Raw genomic sequence first — 23237 nt, forward strand, 5'->3', positions numbered from 1 at the left:
ACAACTTTAGTTTCTGATCTGCATTGAAAATGAAATTTGTAAAGAAAATGAAAAACTATTCAATCTGAGAACAGCTGTTGCTTTGATGATGGTGATATTCACTACAGTAGTAGAAGCCTGGAAAAAAAGCATGCCGGCCAGTTCGTGAGCACAGAGCTTAGGGATATCCTCCTGGGTGGCCAGAATTTTTGTGTCTGAGGAGGGCTCAGTGCCAGTGTCTCCTCTTTTGAGGGGGCTCAAGTGGCAAGGCTTAGAGCTCCCGTTAACTGAAGAGATTTGATAAAAGATAGATAGTAAATTAGAAGGGAATTATTTCCTGTCCACTGTTCTGTCATTGGTCATCTTGGTCATAAAAATTGTGGATATTACTAAAAAAAGGTCCATCTGTATCCAGACCTTTATCCTTTCAACTGCTGTTCACTCTAATACTTTGCTACTTGGAAACATCCACGTTTAAAGAACTGGTGGCTAAAAGTGAAATTATGTTGTCCTACATACATTAGTTGTTGAGAGTTTTGTGGGGGTTTTTTTCCTTAATGATGCCGAATAAAGAGCTTCCTACTGTTCAAATGTTGCAAGAAATTCATCCTGAAAATGAGTCTGAATGATTAACAAGTATTTTCAGCATCATAAAGTGGGCAGCGTGCAGCTTGCGCAGAACAATTTGGGCATGTATTGTTCCAATTTTTAGTTTAAAATGAGTTGGAGATCCAGCATATGAATCTAGGCTTCCCCTCCCAGTCCCCCAAGATGAAAATGAAATGTGTATTTCTTGCAGCATGGTTTCAGCAGGGAGTCACTATTTTGTCAGGTCAGTGCATCCTGGTGTTACATTTTGTTAAGCAGCATAATGATGTGATTGCCTCCTATGATGAAGTGCTTGCTGAGTGCTGGAAATTTGCAAAATAAATGTTCATCTGGAGCTTGGGAAGTTGCTGGACTGAAAAGCAGAATAAATGCAAATCAAACATTTGCTTCTGTCATATTTTCTGCTCTTGGAGCAGTAGATGCCTGAGCCCCCAAAGCCAGTTCTGCTGTATTTATGGCACCTTGTCTGTTAAAAGTTTTCAGTTCTTTTCCTTTTTTTTTTTTTTTTTTTGGTCTTCCCCATTTGTTCACTTTCATGCACTAAATCAGTGTAAGAACTAGTAGAAACCTACCTGGGTTGTCAGCATTTTTCAGAGATAATTAACCCTGTGCGTGAAGGGTTTTCCTTCATTATTTCTACTGCTTTTTTAATCAAAAGCCTATCAATGGTCATGTGTTGACCATTCTACCTGTGAAGTTCTACAGAAAAAATAATGTAAGAGTAAACATTGCTATTGGAACATGGCATTCGGGGCCGGTGTAACAGCACGATGAGCAGCTGTAGGTATTTAAGTAGACAAGAGAGAACAGTCAAAAATCGTAAAAGTATGTATGTAGTTGAAATTTGGCTTTGGTTTTGTGGCAACACACACACGAGGGTCCCCATCGCAGCCACTGGCCACCACCGCAGCGTTGGCTGGGCAGGCGCCAGTGAGTGAATGGCAGGAACAGGTTTGGAAACGGGAGGAACGTCAAAAAGTTTTCATGACTTTTTTTGATGAGACTAGTTAAGGTATCTCAGCGTGTCTTAAGACGAGCTCTATTATTTGGATGCCATAAACCAATGTTATATTGCTTTATGTTTTCAAAGCCCTGCTAGATCAATACCATCTGCTGTCGCTCTTCAGAAGAGCTGTAGGAGTAATCAGCTGGGGGGGATTGCTAGCCAAAACGAAAAAAACCCAGCACAAAACCAACCTTTGGTGTGTCCGAAGTGTTTCATTCCATTGTGTTTTTAAGCCTTTTCGTTACATTTAGATATGTTTAGAAACCATGAAGCATTTCAAAATGTAAAATAGAGTGTTCAATTTAAGCTGTTGGTGAAAATGTTTTCCTTTTGAGAGGAGTTTGCAGGGGGAAACAGGTTAGCTTTTCTTGTTTGCTTTTTTTCAGTATTGTTAATCAAATTTGGCAAGATACGTTTGTTTGTTAAGATAAACTTAATTGAAACAAACAAGCAGCCCCAAACACCAAAGCAAACACTCGCTTGTGTTTCTCAGGGCTCTGAATATAAGTTGCATTCCATGGGGGATATGCCTGGGAAGTATTTGGAGGTCACTGTCCTTTTAACTTTATCTCCAAATTTTAAGACCAAAATAATCCTTTGTGCCAAATAGTTCTTTCATTTAAGTTTGTGGGAACTGAGTCATTTAACTGCCCCTTTTACTAGATTTATTTGATAGTCAGGGCAGGGTCCGTTAATATTTTAACAATTGCAGTTTTCAAATACCTTCCAACACCCTGACATGGTGAGTCTAGGGATTAAAAAAATACAATCATAGAAAAGTATGGACGTTTCACTTGACGGGCTGGTAGCAAACCCATAAGCATGCAGAACAAATGAGTCTGTAAATCCTTCCCCCTTGCTTCTTTGGGAAGAAATTTGTCTTTTAGGATTTCCTTCACTCCCCCAACCCGATTTTCTCTTGGTTCATTTTTACAAGATCTATATACACGATGTTCTCATGGCATTTGCCTTCCTGCCCTCGTGGGAAAACCCTATAGAGTTAGAGATTCAGATTTCCTGTGCTGTGAGAAATGGTGAAGGTACACAGAGAACTGGTGAAAATGGTCTCTCAATTACTTGTTTACTTAAATTTTGCATTCCCTAGAGGTATGTCTTATTCTGAGATCTCTGACCATAGCCCATACCACCACTTATGACATCTGTAGCATATTTATTCTCACTCCTCCTAATTTATCTCAGTAATCTGTGGAAGAAATAAGTCAGCTGCTAGCTTTTTTAGACAGCAAAGCGCTTAGATATGCAGTTGGAAACCTGCTGATGTTTCTATCAGGACGTGTCTCCTCCTGCCCACTTGCATTGGGCCACTAATGATGTTCCTGGTGAGCCAGGAGCTGAACCTTCCCAACACAATTTCCAGTCCTGAACCTCGGCTCCCTGCACACTTTATCCCTCTGCTCCTTGCTGCGGAGCCAGGCAACCTTCCTGAGCTTCTGGAACTGTGTCTCCCTGACTGAACAAAGGCAAGAGCTAAAGGGAAACAAGTTTCCTGTCTCTCTGCAGTGCCCGTGTTCTCAATGCGCTTGTAAAAGTCCATCTTCCCAAAGAGGAGGGGATGCATTAAAGCTCAGTTGTTCAAATAACTCTTTCCCATCTGATGCCATTACTCCTGTTGGAAACACAGCGGTGGAGTCTGTATCTGTGAGCTGAAATGTTGACAGAGAATTATTCTCATGTCTTTTCACATAATGGATGTGTTCAGGTTTTCTCATTCTCTCTTGCCTTTTTTTTCCCCAGTAGCTAGGAGAACTTTTAGTTCTGTTGCACAGCTTAATCAAGTAGAACTAACTAAATTTTAGCATTTGACAGAAGAGATGGCAATTCTGATTTCATCTCAATCTCAGCCTTTCACGCTGTACGGTAGGTAGTGAAGTGTAGACACCAGACATGTTTTCAGAAAGCACTTTACTGATTACAGTGGTGCTAAGACCACTTCTGTGCTCTGCAGAAAAATGATTAGTGCGTGCTTACTCGTCTGGTCAGTTTTCCTCTCCTTTTATTATTTTTTTTTTTAAAGCAATGATGGGCACTTCATGGGCTGGAAACAGTGAAAATGCTTTGGCTGTAAGTATGGCTGATGGCCTCTATTATGTGATGAATGGTTTGAGGGGTTTGTCTCGTAAATAATCTATCGCACAAATCACATCTCATATTCTCCTGTGCTTATACAGCCCCCCGCTGCATAGTACAAGGGGGAAGGGGAGAAAAAGTGGGAAAACTAATGAGAACAGTGCAGAAGGAAAAAGGCAATTACCAGGCATTTTCATACCATCAGAGGATCGATGTATGGGGCTTTCGCCCCCCAAGCAGCGCTGCTCGGCAGGGAGTGCTTTGGAACAGAGGTTTCTTCAGTTGCTGTCAAGTATTTGTGCCCTTCTAATCCCCGTCCTGTAGTGTCAACCTTACAGTTATTTCTCTCTCTTCTTTGAAAAATGTCACACTGCCTTTTCATTTGTCACTTTTGAAGAATTAATACATTATTAATAAATGTTTAGAGCCGTTGTTGTGACAATGGGAACAAACATTTGTAATGCTCTCCTTCGGTGCCCTTACAGTCAACAGTAACCAAAGTTTATGTTAAAACTTTGGAAAACAGCCTTGAAAGAAGTAATGGAAAGGGAAGAAGGAATCATAGAATCATAGAATGGTTTGGGTTGGAAGGGACCTTAAAGATCATCTAGTTCCAACCCCCCTGCTGCGGGCAGGGACACCCTCCACTAGACCACATTGCCCAAAGCCTCACCCAACCTGGCCTTGAACACTTCCAGGGATGGGGCATCCACAGCTTCTCTGGGCAGCCTGTTCCAGTGCCTCACCACTCTCACAGTAAAGAATTTCTTTCTAACATCTAATCTAAATCAACCCTCCTTCAGCTTAAAGCCATTCCCTCTTGTCCTGTCACTGCACTCCCTGATACACAGTCCCTCACCATCTTTCCTGTAGGCCCCTTCAGGTACTGGTGAGCAGCAATTAGATCTCCCCGGAGCCGCCTTTTCTCCAGGCTGAACAATCCCAACTCTCTCAGCCTGTCCTCATAGGAGAGGTGCTCCAGCCCTCTGATCAGCTTCGTGGCCTCCTCTGGACTCGCTCCAACAGCTCCATGTCTCTCCTGTACTGGGGCCCCCAGAGCTGGACGCAGTACTCCAGGTGGGGTCTCACAAGAGCGGAGTAGCTCTTGTAAATAACTCTAGAAATAGCACATAGCCAAAGAGACCAAGGATATTTCCGCCTAACGCCTACCTAAAGCAGGGGATTATTTCATCCTCCCCGGGCAGCATCACCCTGTTCTGCCTGCTCTGGAAGGTTTATGCCGCTGCATGAATGCAGCTAGCATTTCTGCTGGATGACCAGTTTGGAACGGCTTTGGGCAAGAGCCTTGAAGCACATGTTCCCCTGCGTGTTAAATCAGCTTCTCAGTACCAGATCCTTCTCTTGTGGTGCGTCCCCATTAATATGAAATCTTTAGAGGTAGGGAAAGTTGCATCCTGTAAGTTCTATGACTTTTGTGTGTGTGTTGTGATGAGAATACTTCTCCTGCCATATTTCTTAGATGGAAGGTGACCTGGGGCGTTTTATGTCCCCAACCCCTCTTCACTACAATAACCTTAATATTCAGCCTTTATATTCCTGCAGTTTCTTACAGTGTGGTTTGCCCAGCGCTTTTAAAAAAATATTCTCCCTGCCAAGCAAACTGCCTTAGTGCTGAACTACCCCTACCTTCTCCTTACTGAGACATTAACAGTTTCTCCTCTTGCTCTCTTATTGTGATGTCTTTGTAAGCCTTTGCTGCTTGGTCAGATTTGGTTCCAATTAGTAGGAAGCTAATTTAGAGAGGAGTGTCTTACAGATGGGTGGGCAACGTGGTTGTAGAAGTTCCATTTCTCTAGGAAACCAAGCAAAAAATCTCTAAGCTGGTTGCAAGTTGGTTCAGCTGTTTGTCAAAATACTGCAAGGTCATCAAGCAGTTTTTCCTGGATTGCTCCAAAGGTTGGAGTGAAAATATGAACAGGTAAGCTGTCCCTTAGAGCTGGGAAAGGAAAAGGAAGAGAGTATTTTGCATTAGCACTGGGCAGTGATGCTTTCAGCGTGTTTGAATGTGGCAGTGACGGTGGGGTCCGTGTTGGCAGCCGTGGTACCTGCAGCACCAAGAGGTGTCGCAGACTTCTCTGGGTCACGGGGCAGGAGTTAAACCATGTCATGTGCGGTCGGTTCTCCTTGCAGGATGCAGGGAATGGCAGAGGGAAGGCTTGGATTCCAAACAAACCGGAAAATGCCACGGTAGAGTGGTGTTCCCCACAAGCTCAGCAGCTCACAGGTGTCTTTCCCCAAATAGAAAAAACATGAAATTCAAACAGGATTTGTCTAGGTATTGCTTATTGAAGGAGGACTGAAGCATGGGTATTAGAGATTTGTGGGTGGAGACGACCATGGAGAGAGCAAACATTATAGCTTCAAAAATACCTGAATCTATTACCGATGTCTCCTCTTAATACTGATTGCCACTCGCATGTTCCCATACAGTACTCAAATTCCCATGACCAAAGAGACGTCAACATTTTAAAAGTGGTTTCCAGAGCATAACCTGTTGAGCTCAAAAAGCCTCCAAGTGACTTAGCTCAGGCCAAGAACCAGAAAATAACTTTCCCCAAACCTGCCAATTCCTAGCACCTTGCAGCGTAACTCTGAGGCGAGGTTCTGCTCATGAGAAATGGAGTGATGCTCCTGAAACCTGGGAGCAGATCTAAGCAGCCTGGCAGCGTTTCTTCTCGACAGCCCAAAATTCAGGCAAGGTATGTCTTTACCTAGTAGCATTAGGGAGAGCAAGTGAGTCGGACATGAGTCTTCCTCGCTGGCTCTGGGAGCTGCAGGAGAGTGTAATTCTTCTGCGTCTGGTTCCACGTGTTGAAGATTATTACAGTTCAGCAAAAATGGGTTTCATTAAACTTAAAATCAGGCATATGAAACTCTCATTTAAATAAGAAGTGATTGAGAGTTGTAACTTCCACTTAAAGTGCATCTCCCATCATTTATTTTTTATACTATGCCACAGTCACTGTTTAAATTATTAAAAGCAAGAAGTAAAAAGCTTCTCAGGAGATAGAAATGGATTAGATTAAAATTAATCTGACATAATCCTTTCTCTAAAACTGCTGATTCAGTTTGTGCATAAGTTTATCAACATATTTGAGGATAAGGGATAAGGATAAGTTCTCCCCTAATTTGTGGACTTGATATTTCTGACAGCACACAGAACACGCAGTGCTGTTTTAACTGAGAAATTTATAAAATTAAAAATATTTCCAATAACACATGCCAAGCTCATTTTAGATTGACACTAATTTAAGAGTTGATGTATGTGATCTGCCTCATTTCAGCAGGGATGGGGTTTGTGAGCAAGAGTTGCAAAATAAGGTCACAGTCAAGAAGACACTTTGGCACAGGCGTTCAGACCCAAATTTTCAACCGGTAAATGTAATTTATCACCTTTGGTGTCAGCACTGCTGCAAACTTCCTACCACCCACCTACCACTGTATGTTCATGCCCCAGCGGGGCTGTTACGGACAGGCAGTGAGGTGGGACATCTGGGCTTTGTACGTGTGCTGCCCTCCCAGAGAACTAGAAGGGAAGCAGCTCAGCTCTCCAGTAAAGACCTTGGAAATACTGAAATAATAAGGAGCATGACATTAATGGATTTTTTTATTTATCAGTGACAGCTCATGACACCTTTAAAAAGAAATCATCTGTGAGCTAGGCCTGTGGTTTATTCCTCTGTTCAGTTGCAGTTGCCACTAAATGAAGATTGAAATGGTATTGAAAGGGGGTAGAGCTGGCAGGGGCTGGCTAAAGATGAGTGAAATCTGTCATCTGACAGAATTCAGTCAATAGGCATTTATTGAAAGTTGTAACATCTTGTGATCTCTTTATAAAATAAATTAGAGATCTGAGTCTAGCTCCCAGGCTCTGCTAACCACGTTGCAACCACCCTTACCCTCTGTCCTGGTTTTGGCTGGGATAGAGTTAATTTTCTTCCTCGCAGCTGGTGTAGTGCTGTGGCTTGGATTTAGGGTGAGAATAACGTTGATAACACACGGATGGTTTAGTTGTTGCCAAGCAGTCAAGGACTTTTCAGCCTCACCCTGCCCTGCCAGCGAGGAGGTGGGGGGTGCCCAAGAAGCTGGGAGGGGACAGGGCCAGGACAGCTGACCCAACCGCCCACTGGGATATTCCAAAGTGACGCGGCTTGGGAATGAGCTGGGCATTGGCTTCAGGTGGAGAGCAATTGTGTTGCGCATGGCTTGCTTTACATGTTCTTTTACCATCATCATCTTCCTTTTCTGTCCTATGAAACTGTCTTTGTCTCAACCCATGAGTTTTACCTTTTTTTTCTGATTCTCTCCCCTGTCCTACTGTGGGGGAGTGAGCGAAATGCTGTGTGGTTGTTTTAGCTGCCGGCCAGATTAAGCCACAGCACCCTTCAAACCCAGGTTTAGCTGGACTCCTCAAACAAAGCTCTCGGAAGTGCCCAGGGAGGCTGATCTACTTTCAGCTCCCTTGAGGTGGCCGTAGCAGAAAGTGTGATGTTCATGCAAATGCAGCATTGATGTATCTCCACTTTTGCAATCAAATTTGGGTTTCTAGATCCCTGAATGCATATACTGCTTCAATTAAGTCAATAGTCCTGGCTGTGTGAGCACTCCTTCCGATGAGGATGTTATTTTGTTGTTGGAAAATAAATGGCGGTATTGGTTTGGGCGTTTTCTGTTCCCTGATACACACAGAATGTCTAAATGTGCAGCCGTGATGTTTTCAGCTGGTAGATGGCAAAACACTGTTTATCTGTCAAATGTATGAAGAGAATGGATTTTCTTCCTGTGTACTACAGGCAAGGGCCACAGCATCACGTAGCCGTGCCTGTCCATGCAGAGATCTCCCCTAAAGGACGTACCACCCACACTGCTTGGCCAGATATTTCAACCTTGGAGATGATCATAATATTAATTCACTGCAGTAAGAAAATTCTCTGCAACCAACTTTCTTTTTTTAAAGGTTTGATCTAATCTCTTACAGCTACAGTAAGAGGCTGATCAAAGGTAGTGAAAGCTGGTATTAAAGGATTAGCTAGGTCACATTGAAATATGTTTTAAAACAAGCCCAGGGACCTTTAGCTTTACTGAAGCAAGTACACCAAAAAAAGATTTTTAGGCTAACTCTCTCTGACTTTAAACAGAAAACAAACTGATGGATTAAATCTGTGAGTCATTCCTTAAGGTGAGATGTGTAGCACTTCACGTAGAACAAGCCTGGAAAATATAAGCAACGATTGAATCTCGCATAGCAAAAATACAGTGCAGAATTAAAAATTAGTGAAAGCATTGTTTATGCACATGCTCAGCCTACAGCGTATTTATTCTCATTTGATGTGTACCCATAAGTAATTAGCAGCTTCAGTCCAGCCCCCTTTATCTTTTTTTCTGGCTGATCTCCCTCTCTCTCCTTTCCATTTGCTACTGATGGTATCTGCCACGGAGGTACTTTATCTCTGGCTGTCAGGTGAAGATGAGTGTTTCTTTGGAAGGATGTTGATGCCACTCTGTGGACCATATCAAGCTATTATTCTGGGTTTTAACTAGAATTTCCTCATTGAAATCAACTTGCAAACAGAGAGAGCATCATACAGATCTATACATTGCTCAGTGGGAAAAGCTGTGAAATCATCTAGGCTTGAATTGGTGTCACAGTGTTGTGTGATTAGTAGGGGTAAAGGTTGTAGCAAATATATAGCTATTTACCCACTTGTGAGTGCTTTCTGCATCGTCGCTCTTTTTTAAGGTTGGTTTGATGTAGTTACATGGCATGTTACATTGCATGCTCACTAAGATTTTCCTGAAATCTTTATTTCACCATAAATCAGCTGCCACAACTACCTGTGGGTACTCCTTTATGCTGGGGGGATGCTGTCTCATTCCAGGATTGCCCATCTGATAATTTCCCAGGAAGTTTCCTTAGCAGAAATAATCTTTCAATTCATAATTCTCTTTTTCAATGGATCAGTATCTCTCCTGGTGGAGCCAGCAACCCAACTTTGGGAGTGTCTGGAGTGGCGTCGTTGGTTGGTGCAGCTCCAGGTTGCATCTTCATTGGGAAGCGGCATGGCCATGGGGACTGACCCTTCCTGCAGAGCCTTGTCCAAGAGCAGCTGGGTCACTGCTGGGTTGAACCTAACGCCAAAAATTTAAGTTCAGTCCAGAGGTGCGTGAAAATAAGTGACATGAAATCTAATCCTGGGCAGGGGTCACCGGTTTCAGTAAACACCAAACCTGGTTCCCCAAAGGTATCGTAAGCTCTTATGACAAGTACAGGTTGGGTGGGTTTATGGGTTTTCTCTTCAGGCAAGATCAGGCTGAGCTGTAAATTTCTATAAGACAGTTTATGAAGTTTATCAGATAAAAAAACCCCATATAGTTTCTTTCAAAACCTGCCAGCTTGCATGCTAGATTGGTGGGGGTGCAGGAGGGTGTCTGCTGCCCATCAGATGTTTTTGAAATAGATTTGTGTATTTAACTGTAGTAAATACAACAGCATGGGACTCCATCTCATAACATTTTCCATTCAGTCAGAGATAAAGGCTGCTGTTGATTTTTCTCCCTGAGGGAACTTCAAGTTAAAATTTCGTCACAATCCCCGATGGCACGGTGCAGTAGTCGTTAATGTTCCTTCCCAGTGCCACGGCAGCCGGCGCAGCCAGCCATCGACTGGGGCTGGAAGCTGTTTGTGAGAGATAAGCCAGGTCAATTGTATACAGCCATCAAATATTTAACTATTTTAGAGATACAGAAAAATGGAGATACAGCAGATACAGGTGATTATTGATTAGTCTTCAGGTAATGAAGACCTCTCACCTTTTTAATTACCCATACGTGAAGCTCTACATAGTGGGCAAGCATGGAGTTGCGGGGCTGGGAATCGGCCACAGCCCTGCACACATTGCAGTTGCTGTGAGGGTGAGTCTGACACAGAACCTGGCTGATTTGTACGTTTTCCTCATTCTTACACACTTCTGACTTGTTAATGTACGTGCCATGTACATGAGCATCCAGCTTTTCTGTTACCATAAACCAGCACTAACAAACACGTGGGCACAGTTACGTTTACAGCAATAATTATCCCCCCAAGCAGAAAGGGGCCACTTGCCGTTCCGGTTAGTGCGTGGCCAGGAGGTGCCAGCAATGCCGCCCATGGTACCGTCCCATTTCCCCACCGGTGTGTTGTGCCCTGTTAGACCGTATCGGAAGTTGTACGCTATCATCGTTGGAGACGTATAAGAAAAGTTTGAAAAACCTCAGAGATGTGACAGTTGTTACGGCTCCGGTTGGAGACATGGCCTCTCGATCTGTTCATTGCCTCCCGTGATTTCACATCTTTACAATGATTCCCATCATCACCATATTGCCACTGACAATAGTGACTAGTGGCACTTTCATACTGTTCTACATTGCATTCTGCAAACCGATTCACTAATATTAGCAAAGATGAAGGGCACGTGCTTTTTTCCGTACCGTCAGGCAAGGACAGCACATTTTTTTGTGCGCGAACGGCTGGCTGCTGAGTAACCGCATCATCAGGTTTAGCATAGCTGAGGGTTCATTCAAAAATGAATTATTAACTTTAGATTAATCTCGTCCATTATTCATCATTCTTTTTATTAAAACTTGCATTCGAGGCACAGAAGCTGTGGTGTTACGTAGCTGGGCGGCCCTGTGCGATGGAAAGGGCAGAGCACGGAGTCAAGGGGAGAATTACTGAGTGATGTTTGCATCCAGGTTGATTCCTTTAAATTATTCAGCAATTATTTAAGAAAAGAAGATAAAAAATTGATCCAAAGTGCTAGCAGGGCAATGAAATGGTCTCTAGGCCCACAAAAAAAATGTGCACGGTGCATAATTCATGTAGCTTTACTATTAAAATAAAACTGTGAAAGAGAAAAATGGTCAAAAACTCCAGAAAGTGCAGTGCGCTTGCCAGCAGACAACTGGTACGGGTGGAGAGGAGCCTCAGCGGGCTGGGTAGGGCCACGTACGTGGTACGTTGTGCCAGAAATCCATCTTTCCCTGATAATCCTTTCTTTTTCCCCGCTCTTGGTATGTTGTGGTACATCAAGCCTCCTTTCCTGCTCATGTTATGTTATTCATGGGGCTATGGATGTTGATTGCTTAATCAAATCACAGTGAAATTTGAAATTATGAATGTCCCCTACACGCAGTCAGCAAAATTTAGTAAGTGAGATGAGAATACAGAATAATAGAGAATGAATTCACAGGACACTCATCAGATAATCAGTTACGCTTTATCATTGCCTAAATTTACCGTAACCATCAAAACAACTTGTTAGTACCACTTAAGAGAAATTTGAACACCAAGGAATGCAAGCAATCAGAGCAAAAAAAGAAAAGTCTCCCAGTTGTTCACCAAAAATGAGTCTTTTATGAAGTTTACACAACATTGCTATTGGCAGAGACGTTGCCCGCTCAAGCCCGTATGAAGGTGGTAGTCACGGGGCGGTAGCTGCGCGTGCCAGGGCTCGTACCACAGTCGTGTCCTGCCGGGTGAAGTCTCATACCAGGCTTCATCGCAGGCGACCGACGGTTCAGGTGGCCGGGCTCTTCCCTCGCTCCATTCAGGGCAGCGTTATCCATGTTCTGTATGAAGGCAAATCATGTCTTGGCCAGACTTGGATGTGACTTTATCATGTGAATGGCTCCTGTGAACTGGATGGGGGTGGGATATGGGGCATGGTTGAGGTTTTGTGTGGCAAAATGCTCTTACAGTACCTGAATACATAAGATAAATAGCAGGTGTAAACGTCTGGCACTTCCTGGGCTAGAGTGCAGCAAGTGCTGGAAGGTGAAGAAGGGCTGGGCTCCTGCGTGCATCAGCGTCTCTAACGGAAACCTTATGGCAGCAGGCACAGACGGTAACACACACAGAGCCACAAAACGTGTCTGTACTAAATCATGTAAAAGCGTAACGCTCGATCCAGTTCCTCGCTACCTCGGGTTGCACTGCAGTAGCTGAAGGCTGAAGGGAATAGCTTCTCTCCGGGAAAAACTTCCCGTGACTTGGTTCTTGCTGTGGGCTGTATCTGGCAAGGCCCCATCTGTGACAGGGAAAGCAGGGGTATGGAGAAAAACCAGGAAAACTTCAGTGCTTCCCATACATTATAAATAAGAATAAATTGCATTTGGAAAATAAAAAAACAATCATAAATTTATGGAACTACGTGATCAAGGAAAATGCAAACCTAACTTGCAGAGCTGTATTCACTGTATCTGGATTTAAATTATCATTTACAACATACCGGGATGAGCCTCACCCTTCATTTCAAAACGTCTCAAAATTATGCACTGCTTTTCCAGAATGCCGTACTACTGCAATTATAGTTTGGGTTGCTTGGGACTCTTAGGAAGGGAGGGCTTTCTTAATTTCATATTTGTTTCTTGCCATGTGTAATGAACCGTAATTTTTGTGCATCGAGATTTACAGAAAATGCTGCAAATCTTTTGTTTCACACTGAAAAACTGTTCCTGCCTGTCCAACTTGAGAGTGACATAGTAGGTGATAATACAGAAATTATAGGAATCACTAAGGATTGGATTAATCTCTGTAACTTTCAGTAATGCCTATAAAAAAATAATAGTGTATTGTACCACACTGTTCTTATTAAAAATGATAAATGATCCCCATTTTTTGGCTAATACTAATTTCAAAATTTCATTCTTCTATTCAGCTTTATGGTCACCATAATCTTGATGTTTTAATAGCTTTTCCCATAATAGCTACAGAGACCTTTTTAACTGGGAGCCCTGACTTTATGGAAGAGACTTTAAAAAAAAAAATCGAAAAAGGAATTTCTTGTACTAAAAGGCAAAAGACAAGGCAAAGACAAAATAGTATGCATGTGACAAGACAGAAGACCAGAGAACATTATTTTGGCAAACCATATGGTCTAATTACAATAATTACTCATAGCAGAATTTCTGTTCAGCTTTCAGTAACATTTTTTTTCACCACTTACTAGCATTTAGAGGAAGTTTAACATTTTACAGTGTCTTTAGCTTTGTTTCATGTCTTAAGCAGAGAATATTCTGGGGGCAGCACAGGAAAGACACACGCTTTCGCAGAGTTTATCATCAAGTGCTTTAGAAAAACGAGATCTGAATCAGGAAAAGCAGACCCGGGAGGGCTGCCTGTTTTGCCGAGCAAAAAAACCCCCAGAAACACAAACCCAGACAAAAAGGTGTATCTGAAATGTCCTAAATCTATGTTCAAGTGGCTTGAATAATTTAGTTCCTTTTTAGTTGCTAAAGTTGATGGCAACTGCTGGCTGCTCTAGGTTTTGTTAAACCGTGATATTTAGCCATGCAATAGTGGCAGAGGCCTTGGGTTCTATTTTTAGATATTCGTTGATATTCGTACGTGATACAGGGTATGTTTGTGGCTGGGACACTTGCTCCTGAAACACGGAGGCAGCCCGAGCATCAGGGTTGTCTGTAGCGCATGGGAAAGCAACTGGTGTGAGACAGTCTCGGAAAGGGATAAAAGTGGAAAAAAGGACTTCTGCCACCTTTTTTGGTATTGCCGCCGCGCACCCTGAAGTAAAACAACTTTGCGAATAGCAACTTGAGTAAAAGGCTGTGGGTGGAGCTTTGAATCAAGACTGCTGCTGTCTGATGTTGCCTAGATGGATGTTGGAGGCGTATAGCCTGCCTGCCACATACTGCCCATGGTGTTCTCCTGCCGATCAGGAGCCCAGAGCCGTAAATATTCATGGTACGCGTACTGTGTTATCTCTATGCACCTGAGCTTCTCCTGAGAGCCTCTGTTGCAGTGGCAGGGGAGGGAGCGTGGAGAAGAGGTTCATGGTCTGCTGGTGGGCAGTGGGCTTTCCTGCCACACGTCTCATCTGGGAGCGATGCGCAGCTCTGCGTGCCTGTGCCCGTCGCTTCCACCATCCATCTTGGCCAAAGTCAAATCAAGCTTCAGCTAACACGCCTGGGTGTTCCCCACCTTTGCCTCCACTGCTCTTCACGAGCCCAGGTTTTCCGTAGGCTCCTTTGGCATAGGTGAGTGATGTTAGCTAGTTTAGGACACTCTTCCCCATCTCTGTTGTCTTTTCTCTGGGCCAGTAGAACAAATACCTGGCAAGTTGGGACCTCGTGCACAGAAACCTGCATTCTTTTGGCAAAAAGAAATCCACTTTCCTTCTTCTAGCACGTGCCTGTGGTGATAATGTGGGTGTTCCAGGTACCCAAGTGCACGTAAGTCATCAGCATGGATTTGTGTAGGTGAAAAAGTCTCTTCATGTAGTTGGTAGAGCAAGAAAAGATTTGGGGTTGAATGTCTTCTGTCTGGTGGTGGCTCGAGCGAGGGTGCATCGACTGTCTGTACCAAAAATGTGCAAGTAACTTCTCCATTCTCCTGTCCTTGCTGATAATCATTATAGACATGGAAAAAAGAAATGCTCATCTCATTCTGATCTATCATGGAAATCAGGCCATCAGGGCAATGAAGAAAAGTACAGCATCCAAGTACAAGACAGGTCTTTGCAGTGGATAACCGGGAAGGTGCGGAGGTTCTGCTTGTCTTTACAAACAGCGAGTGTGGGTCAGAAATCTTCAGATAACATTCTGTCTTTGAGAGACCTGCTTGAATGTGCTTTAAAGGGGAAATTAAAAGCATTGTAAATTAGGCAAAATTACATGAAAAGGACTCTGAATTAGAAAGAAGTTTGTAGAAAATTCCTCAAGGATGTAGAATCTAATGTGAAATTAGAGAACCACAACTTCCCTGCTACTGCTCGTTCTTTGTACTGCACGACTCCGTGTCTGTGACTTGGGTGAACGTTTCAATCCCGCGCAGCCACCGGGAGCCATCTCGGGCTGCGTTGTAAGTGTCTGTTTACACAGTTGTTACAAATTGCCTATGGGATGTGAACTGTCTATCACTTCCAGAGCAATTAGTATGTGAAACCTTATCAAAAGAGATCTGTCAAGTTTGAAAACCATAAATATTGCACTAGGATCTCTAAGGAAATCAAAGTGAGTTTGATATAGTATTTATTTACATGTTGCTACACAAGCAAATGCACTTATGGATGCTCCAGTCAGTGTTATTCCCTGTGCTCTATGTTCCATGAGTCCGGTGTTACTTTAGAGAAGGGGAGAGAGAATTATCCAGTTGTTTTAAATATTATATAGCAATAATGGTCTGCTCCTAATATCTAAGGCTGTGTAATTTGGGCAGTTGTATTTTTCTGGACAATGATTTCTTGTGATGAAAGGAACACAGAGCTGTAACATCAGATCTTCATTATGTTCCTCAGTTTTATGTAGCCAAATTAATAGACTTTGAAGACGGGTTTTGGGGAGATTTTGATGTTTTGCACTCTAGAAATAGGTCTCCGTTAGTTCCCCCTGCGTTGGGTTCCTCTCTGTGGAGGAATCCCAGACCATCACCATCTGGTGCTCTCTTTGATCAGATCTCTTTACTATTGTACAACGCTTACCCAAGGCTTCCAACCTGGCACTCAGCTCAAATGACACAAATACTCAAGACTTTTAACTAAGCAGAGCTAGGAAAAGCTATTAGAACGATTATAAGATTGGAAAGCTTGTCTTGAAAATGAAGGCAGAAGGGCTCTTGATGGCTCTCACCAGCAACGAGGCAAGAACTCTTTAAGCTAAAGGTATCATTAGCCCAGAAACACATAGCTATAGACTAGTAATGAAAATATTTAACCTGGAAATTAGAGAGTTCTTTGCAATTAAAGTAAGACCAGCTTACAAAAGAAAAGTTGGAGCCAAAAGCCTTGCTGCTTCTGAGATGTATTTAGGAATGGGACTCCATAACCTCCTGGGGAAGGGTAGGACAGGGATTGTTGATCCAGAAAAGCTCTCACAGTCCTGTATTTTTATGAGGAACCTGTGGTCAATTCACCATTCCACAGTCGGTGGAAAATGTTGTCGTATTGCAGAGCTCAGGGGGCTTTGGTGGAAACCTGCTGTGTGAAGATTCACTCAAATTTAAATGCCTCTGTGCGTTCCAGGGCAGTGATGTTTATTTGCCTGTTGCTGGATGCTTCTGGAGGAACAAGATAATTGTTCACCAAGAGTAAATTAAAAAAAAAACAACTTAACTACTTTCAGAAAATAATAAGCCAGCTGAGAAGTGGTACCTTGTTTGCTCCGAGTATCCTCTTGACATCAGCATGAGGTTACTTATAATTAGATGCACATGTGTAAATATGATGATTAGATATTCCCACATAAACATAATTATCATATCTTCCCAAAAGTCTAAGCAAGCATTTTATAATCCTGTTGTTAAAAATAAATAAATAAAAGCCAACAATCTGCATTCAGCCTCTTATATATGTAAACAGTGGAACATGAGGGCAGAATATGTTTTCCAAAGTACCTAATGGTAGTTGAGGTCAATTACAGTTATGACTCATTAGAGTATTAAACTAAGAATATGCTTTTTAGTATAATTAGTGTTCCCGTACAAAACTACAGCAATCCTGTATTCACTTTAGTTCTTCAAGCATTTTCAGGCTGTTCGGGCATTAGTCTTAGGCAAGTATAATACGGTTAGATTGCATTAACCTCACTTGCAAACTCCACTTGCAGCATCTCTCGCTTATTTTTTTTATTGCTCAAATAACTTCTAAAGATGTCTTATAAAACACAGAGTACTATCTAATTAGTCATAGAGAAGATTACAGCTGCTTAATTCAGTGTTCAGATTTTTTGCTGATTCAGAAGTTCCAAAGGAATAACACGTACAGTGTGTGATAACACGGCTTGGCAGATCCTCCTCTGAACTGTCTTTAAAGGAAAAAAAAATTAATAAGAAAGAATAAAAGAAAAGTCATGAGTCAGGCTGAAACATTCATGGCAAAAAAGGTGAGATTCTTGTAAAACATGTTATGTTCTGGATTGGAAGAACTTGAAGGAGCAACAAGAATATTAGATCCATGTGCAGGCTCAGAAATGTCACGGCTGGAAATTTATATTTGTAGCCATGCAGATGATAACTTGCAAAATGTTAGCCTTTTAATCATTTCATGGACTGCAATAGATCCAGTTTCCCTAATCAAGGGGGGCAGGGAGGAAATAATTTGGGGGGCTTTAGCTCCGCCTTGGGACATGCCCCGTGGGGATGCGCATCCTGTCGCTAACGCTGGTGGTACCTTGTGCTTCCAGAGCTCACCTACGCGTGGATCTTCAACGAGTACCCGACCTTTGTACACCAGGACAATCGCCGCTTCGTTTCGCAAGAGACTGGGAATTTGTACATCGCGAAGGTGGAAGCTTCAGACGTGGGCAACTACACGTGCGTGGTGACGAACACGGTGACCAACAGCAGGGTCCTGGGTCCCCCCACTCCGCTCATCCTCAGGAACGACGGTAGGACTTAGTGGAGGGATATTAGGGGCTGGGGTTGGAGAGTTTGTTGTGTTTTCTTGGACTGGCTGTCACCCAGAAATGGCCTGAAATACTTATATCAGAGTAAAGGGAGAGATGTTTCCCTTCGCAGAGATTCCATGAGGCTGGAGGCCTTGGCTTTAGCCATCGTTCAGAGTCATAGACAGTGGTGGGGTGTTTGATGCTGTGGCCAAGGTTGCTCTTCCCGCCACTGGAACAACTCTCAGTATCAGGCAATAATTATATTTAAAAAAAAAAATAAATCTGGTGACACTTGCAAAAGACGGGAAATAAAATAGATTTTAGACTTGGGATATACTGTAGTTTTTCTCATTTTATGCAACTCAAAAGTGAACAAAAGCACTTTATTGTTTCGGTAACTGTTAGCTCAGGCTGTATTTCCCAGCAGAATTAGTGCTATTTTTAGTAGTCTGTGGAATAATACAAAAAAGCAAGAAGAAACCAAAAGAGAATTTCTAAATTTATACAGACAATTGATTTGTATCATCGTCATTTTTGAGTAGATAAGAAAAATAAATTTGCATGTTAATTTGCAATTAAAATGAATTAAAATTTGTCTCTTTAAAGGATAACAGTTAGGACATTTGTTCCAGAAATAGAAATGCATTATTAGAAACTTCGTCTAGAAGATCTGTTGTCACCTAGTGGTATTTGACAAAAATTCCTTGCTTGTAAAATACGGGCTCGTTGCTGCCAGCCTCCTGCCCGTAGCCGTCCCCTTCACATTAACACGGTTCCTGCGGACAGGGAGGTTGGAAACCTTGTCGGGAATGAGAAGCGTGGCGGGTGGGCTGGGAGGGGTGAAGACAGCTGCTTTTCCAGGTCTGTGCCAGATCCGCTCCCTGGTACGGGGGAGGCTGCGTATCTACAAACACAGCGGCAGTAAATCTGTCCCTCTGAGTCTGGAGTAAGTCATCCAATGTACAAAAGATAAAGAGGAATATTTAAATTTGTCTCATACCAACGTTTTCAGTGTTGAAGAAGAAATATTTTAAAGTATTACATTAACAGGACTTTTATGCAACCCTTACCTAGCTGAAAGTGCTTCCATTTATCCTCATCAATGCCTGCCTCTGTTCTGAGCTGGGGCTGATGCTGGATGATTGCTGGGCGCCCTGATTGCAAAGTGCCTCGCCGAGGGCTTTACCCCAGCGCATCGCTCCTCCGCGCGCTCTGCTTTATTTACAGGGACCGATTGCCTTCCCGAGGTAATTCACAGGAATGTTCTCTGATTCCTTTGAAGTGCACTCTGCTGTTTATTAAAGATATGAAACTTTAATTGAACCTCTGAGGGGCTGGGGAAATACGTTCCTGAGTTAACCAGGAAAGGTGCTGTTGCATCCGTAGAGCCAAAGATGGCTGTACTCGAAAGCCCAACACGAGCTAAAGGTGTGTTTTAAAATAGGATTGCACTGGTATTACAGACAAGCTTCGTTTTAAAAATCAGCGGATCTCAATTTTTCATTCCACGTAGAGTACCCCTATAAAATCGGAATATAACCCACTATCACACTTGAAAAGAGAAAACGCATACGTTGCTTCAGAAGCGTGAGGAACAGAAGTGAGTAAAATGCGAGGCACATCGTATTTCCACTGGCAAATGCGTCTTGCTTATATTTTGTATTCATATCTGACATGTCCAGTACATCTTAATGTATATGATGTGCTATTTTCTTTACAACACTTTATCATTGAATTAGTAGGCTTGGAGGCTAGCTCATCAACAATTAATGTTTCAGTTCCATTTAATTTCAATTAGTGACTTAAGTGGGAAAAAAAATAATCATAATGTCCCTCTCCTCCTGATTTATGTGTACGGAGCTGCTGCCCTGGGGTGGGCAGCAAGGTGCCGCGTCTGCGGGGGCCCTCATGCAGCTCGGGACAAGGGGTGGGGGGGTCTCCCGTCCCCCCGGCAGTTCCCGGGTTACGGGGGGAGTGGGGTTGATGCAGCTCTGAGGCCCCTCAGCCCTGGGCTGGAGGGCTGGCGTCCCAGCCGGGACAGTGCGACCTCCTCCAACGCACACCCTTCGTGAAATTGTCTGTTGCTAAAAGGTTCGAAGGTATTGCCTGGTTGGCTTCATATTGAAACGCTGTTTTGTGAATTCTGAAAAAATCCAGGTACTTTGCAACAATCTCCTTCTTGTGAAATTTCTGTTTTTCTCAAAAATCAAAGTTATTTTTAAACTGCAAAACATTTTTGCTGTCATGCAGACTTAATTATGGGTCGTTGTAGTTTATACATCACCTTGTTACTGTGAAAGAAACAAATGGTGGAGTAAGATACTATCCAAAAGGAAAGCTGGTTGTGCGGAACTAAGAATAGCACCTTTTTTTTTTGTTTTTAATTATTTCATACAGCTAAAGAGAGAGAAAGAGAAGAGTTTTTCCTTCGGTGCTGATGATAATCTCTCACTCAAAAACTTCCCAATTCCAGAGCTGTAGGAAGAAAACAGAGTTCAGATGCTCACGGTTTGGCTGACCCTCTGCTGTTCGATATCAGGAATTTCAATTGTTTTAACAGATAGGTGTATGAATTAGGTGGTGGGTGTTCTTGCTGTAGCCAATGTTCAAACTGCTCACCCAACTGATGGACAGTCCTCGTTCCTCGGAGCAGCTCGCCGCTGCAGACCTGTCTGTGCAGGACGGCACGTGCTGGGCTGAAATCTCACCCGCAAGAACCCCGAGGTTTCTTTTCACATTTCTTCTTCAATTTATGGCAGTAATTTTTTCTAGACTCAATCGCGAATCATTCTTTGTCGTGGTTATTTTACTTGAATGCAGTCATCCTGGAAAAACAGCTTTTCAGCATGTTTTTTTTCAAGCGCTGCTTGCTTTACAATGCCAGGCTTTTGAGCTGTAATCTGTAAAAGGAAAAGATACGGGTGTAGGGGCTGAAATCGGATCCTGGAGGCAGATTGCTTTCCCCACCTGTGCCTTTTGTGCTTCTCTTTGGCTTGTTTTCAGCTGCGAGGCTCCAGAGTTATAGATCTCCTGATGTTGTTTTCAGCGGCTTTTTATAACCAGCGGTACCTGCTCTTGTTGACAGAACTCGGGTTCCTTCCCCGTCGCTGTGCTGTGGAAGCAGAAGGTGCTTCTCATCCCATTAGTTATCCTCAGACAGCTTTTCCTCCTTGGAGAGAGAAATATCATAGAGGGTTACGGGGTGGCGGGAGGAACAGACGGTGCTGAGGCAGCCGTGGTGGTCAGCGCGAGCCCAAACTCTGTGTGTACGGACAGCCGTTATCTGGTGATGCTAAAGACAGTGCGTGCTGGGAAAAGGACGTTTTTCCTCTGTCCCTCTTAATTCCCTCCCACAAATGCATGCAATCGCTCCCGATTCAAGTATTTTCATGCAGCTGTATGGATTTGTGGCAGCGAGGATGCTTGCAGTGCAGGTGGATAATAAAACGGTTAAATACAATGTCACGTAAGCGCAGCAGTCCCCGAAACTGTACGTTTACGGTTTGGGACCTGTCCTCCTGAAACGTGCACCCATATCCCAGCACGGGTCTTCAGGAATGACCAGCAGCTCTCCCTTTTACATCATGTAACTGCTAGTGTATACAAAGGGAAAAAAAAAAAAAAAAAAAAGAGAGAATGGTTTTCTAGATTCCCCAAGGTATTGAGGTTGGGTTTAGCTTGGGTTCTGCAGGCATGGGGGTTAGTCCTGACCATACCAGTTGGCACCAGTTGTGGAGAAAGGGCGCGCTCAGCTATTTTCATGCTCGGAAATAAAGTAAATAGCTAAATGTACATTGCACCAAAGGCTGAGAATGATCCTAAAGCCTGAAGTGAGGCGTCCACTAGGATTGTAGCACTTAGCGCAGCTCAGGCAGAAAAAGGATTGAAATGCGAATGGCTCTTTCCCAAAGCAGCTGGCTGGCAACTCGCCGTGGGAGAGAGGGGGGAAAGGGAACAAACCTGCCGCACTGTCTCCATTTACCAAACCCGTGTCCATGGTCTGGCTGCCCCGTCCCCGTCGAGGCCGTGGGCTCTGCACTGCGCTCCCTGGAGAGCAGCGGGTACCCGGGGTGCTGTCCCCACTGCCACCGCAGCACCGTTGGGACCCTCGGGGCCATCCCGACCCTGCAGCAAACACCAGCCAGGGCCTGTTAGGAGCACCCAGGTGTTCACAGCCGCCGCTCTTGCAGTATTGTGCTTCTCTTTAAAATGCACTTTGGATATTTTACATTGGAATTAAAACAGTAATAGTAGGAAAGAACTGAAATAGTTCTGGAATAAAATTACCATCAGCGGCAGCTGTATGGGCCAATTAAACTTTAACATTTCACAGGTGTTGTCAGGAAATGCATATCATCTTCTCCGACAAATTAGCTTGCTTCTGAATTCCTGGGACTTTCATCCAAAAGCACATTTTTAAGCCTTGAAATTGGAAGAAAAATACAAAAGCCTCTGAAATGCAAACACATAGAGCGTCTGATGTGCCATGACACTGGAAGCATTCTCCAAGCTACAAACCTGGTGTCTATTTTAATTTTTTTTTTCTCCCCTGTCCTTTCCACCTGCACGGCTAAGTCAGATGTTAAATCACCCAGGAACAGGAGGAAAAATAAGGACTGTCTGTGTGGAAATGGTCTTAGATTCAGGATAGAGATATCTCAACTGCCCTGATGTTTCTCCCATGAAAAGGAGACTCGCAGCATACCCTATGTGTGGGGGGCGGGTAGGTAGGTTATCATTGCAGTGGAAGAATTGTGTTTTTTCCAGGTATGAGTCCAGATTTTCAGGTGGTTGGAGTGTGCAGTACCGCTGGTTGAACAGCTGTCCTCACAGCTGGAAGAGGCAGCAGCGGTCGCTGAGCTGCAGGGCTGGGGGTAGCAGTGGCGGGAGCCCATGTCCTTCAGCCCCAGGTGGCCTTCCTGTCCTGGTCTGGGGGGGATCCCATCCCTGTCACCCCTGGGTTTAGAGCTCTCCAGTCCCAGCCCAAGGCAAAGACACAGGAGCAATAAAAAGAATGAGTGCAAAGAAGGCAAAAAAAGCCATTTTTCCTCCCTCCCATTCTTGTCTCCTGCTCTGCCAGGTGAATAACATATTAATAATACATTCTGCCTTAATTTCCTAAATAGCCTGTTAGTGTCAAATGATACTTTACAGCCTG

At 43.5% G+C, this 23237-nt stretch overlaps 1 protein-coding gene across 2 annotated transcripts in view; it reads left to right on the forward strand.

Annotated features, from left to right (window-relative positions):
- LOC104636362 (contactin-4) overlaps window positions 1-23237 on the forward strand; it is a 337483-nt gene that overhangs the window by 236505 nt on the left and 77741 nt on the right. For both annotated transcript variants that reach the window (XM_075762486.1, XM_075762485.1), the window contains exon 7: window positions 17876-18079. In XM_075762486.1, the coding sequence (XP_075618601.1) occupies window positions 17876-18079 (204 nt within the window). The remainder of the gene's footprint in view (window positions 1-17875; window positions 18080-23237) is intronic.

The sequence above is a fragment of the Balearica regulorum genome, chromosome 10 (assembly GCF_011004875.1).
Source record: "Balearica regulorum gibbericeps isolate bBalReg1 chromosome 10, bBalReg1.pri, whole genome shotgun sequence".
Lineage (NCBI taxonomy): Eukaryota > Metazoa > Chordata > Aves > Gruiformes > Gruidae > Balearica > Balearica regulorum.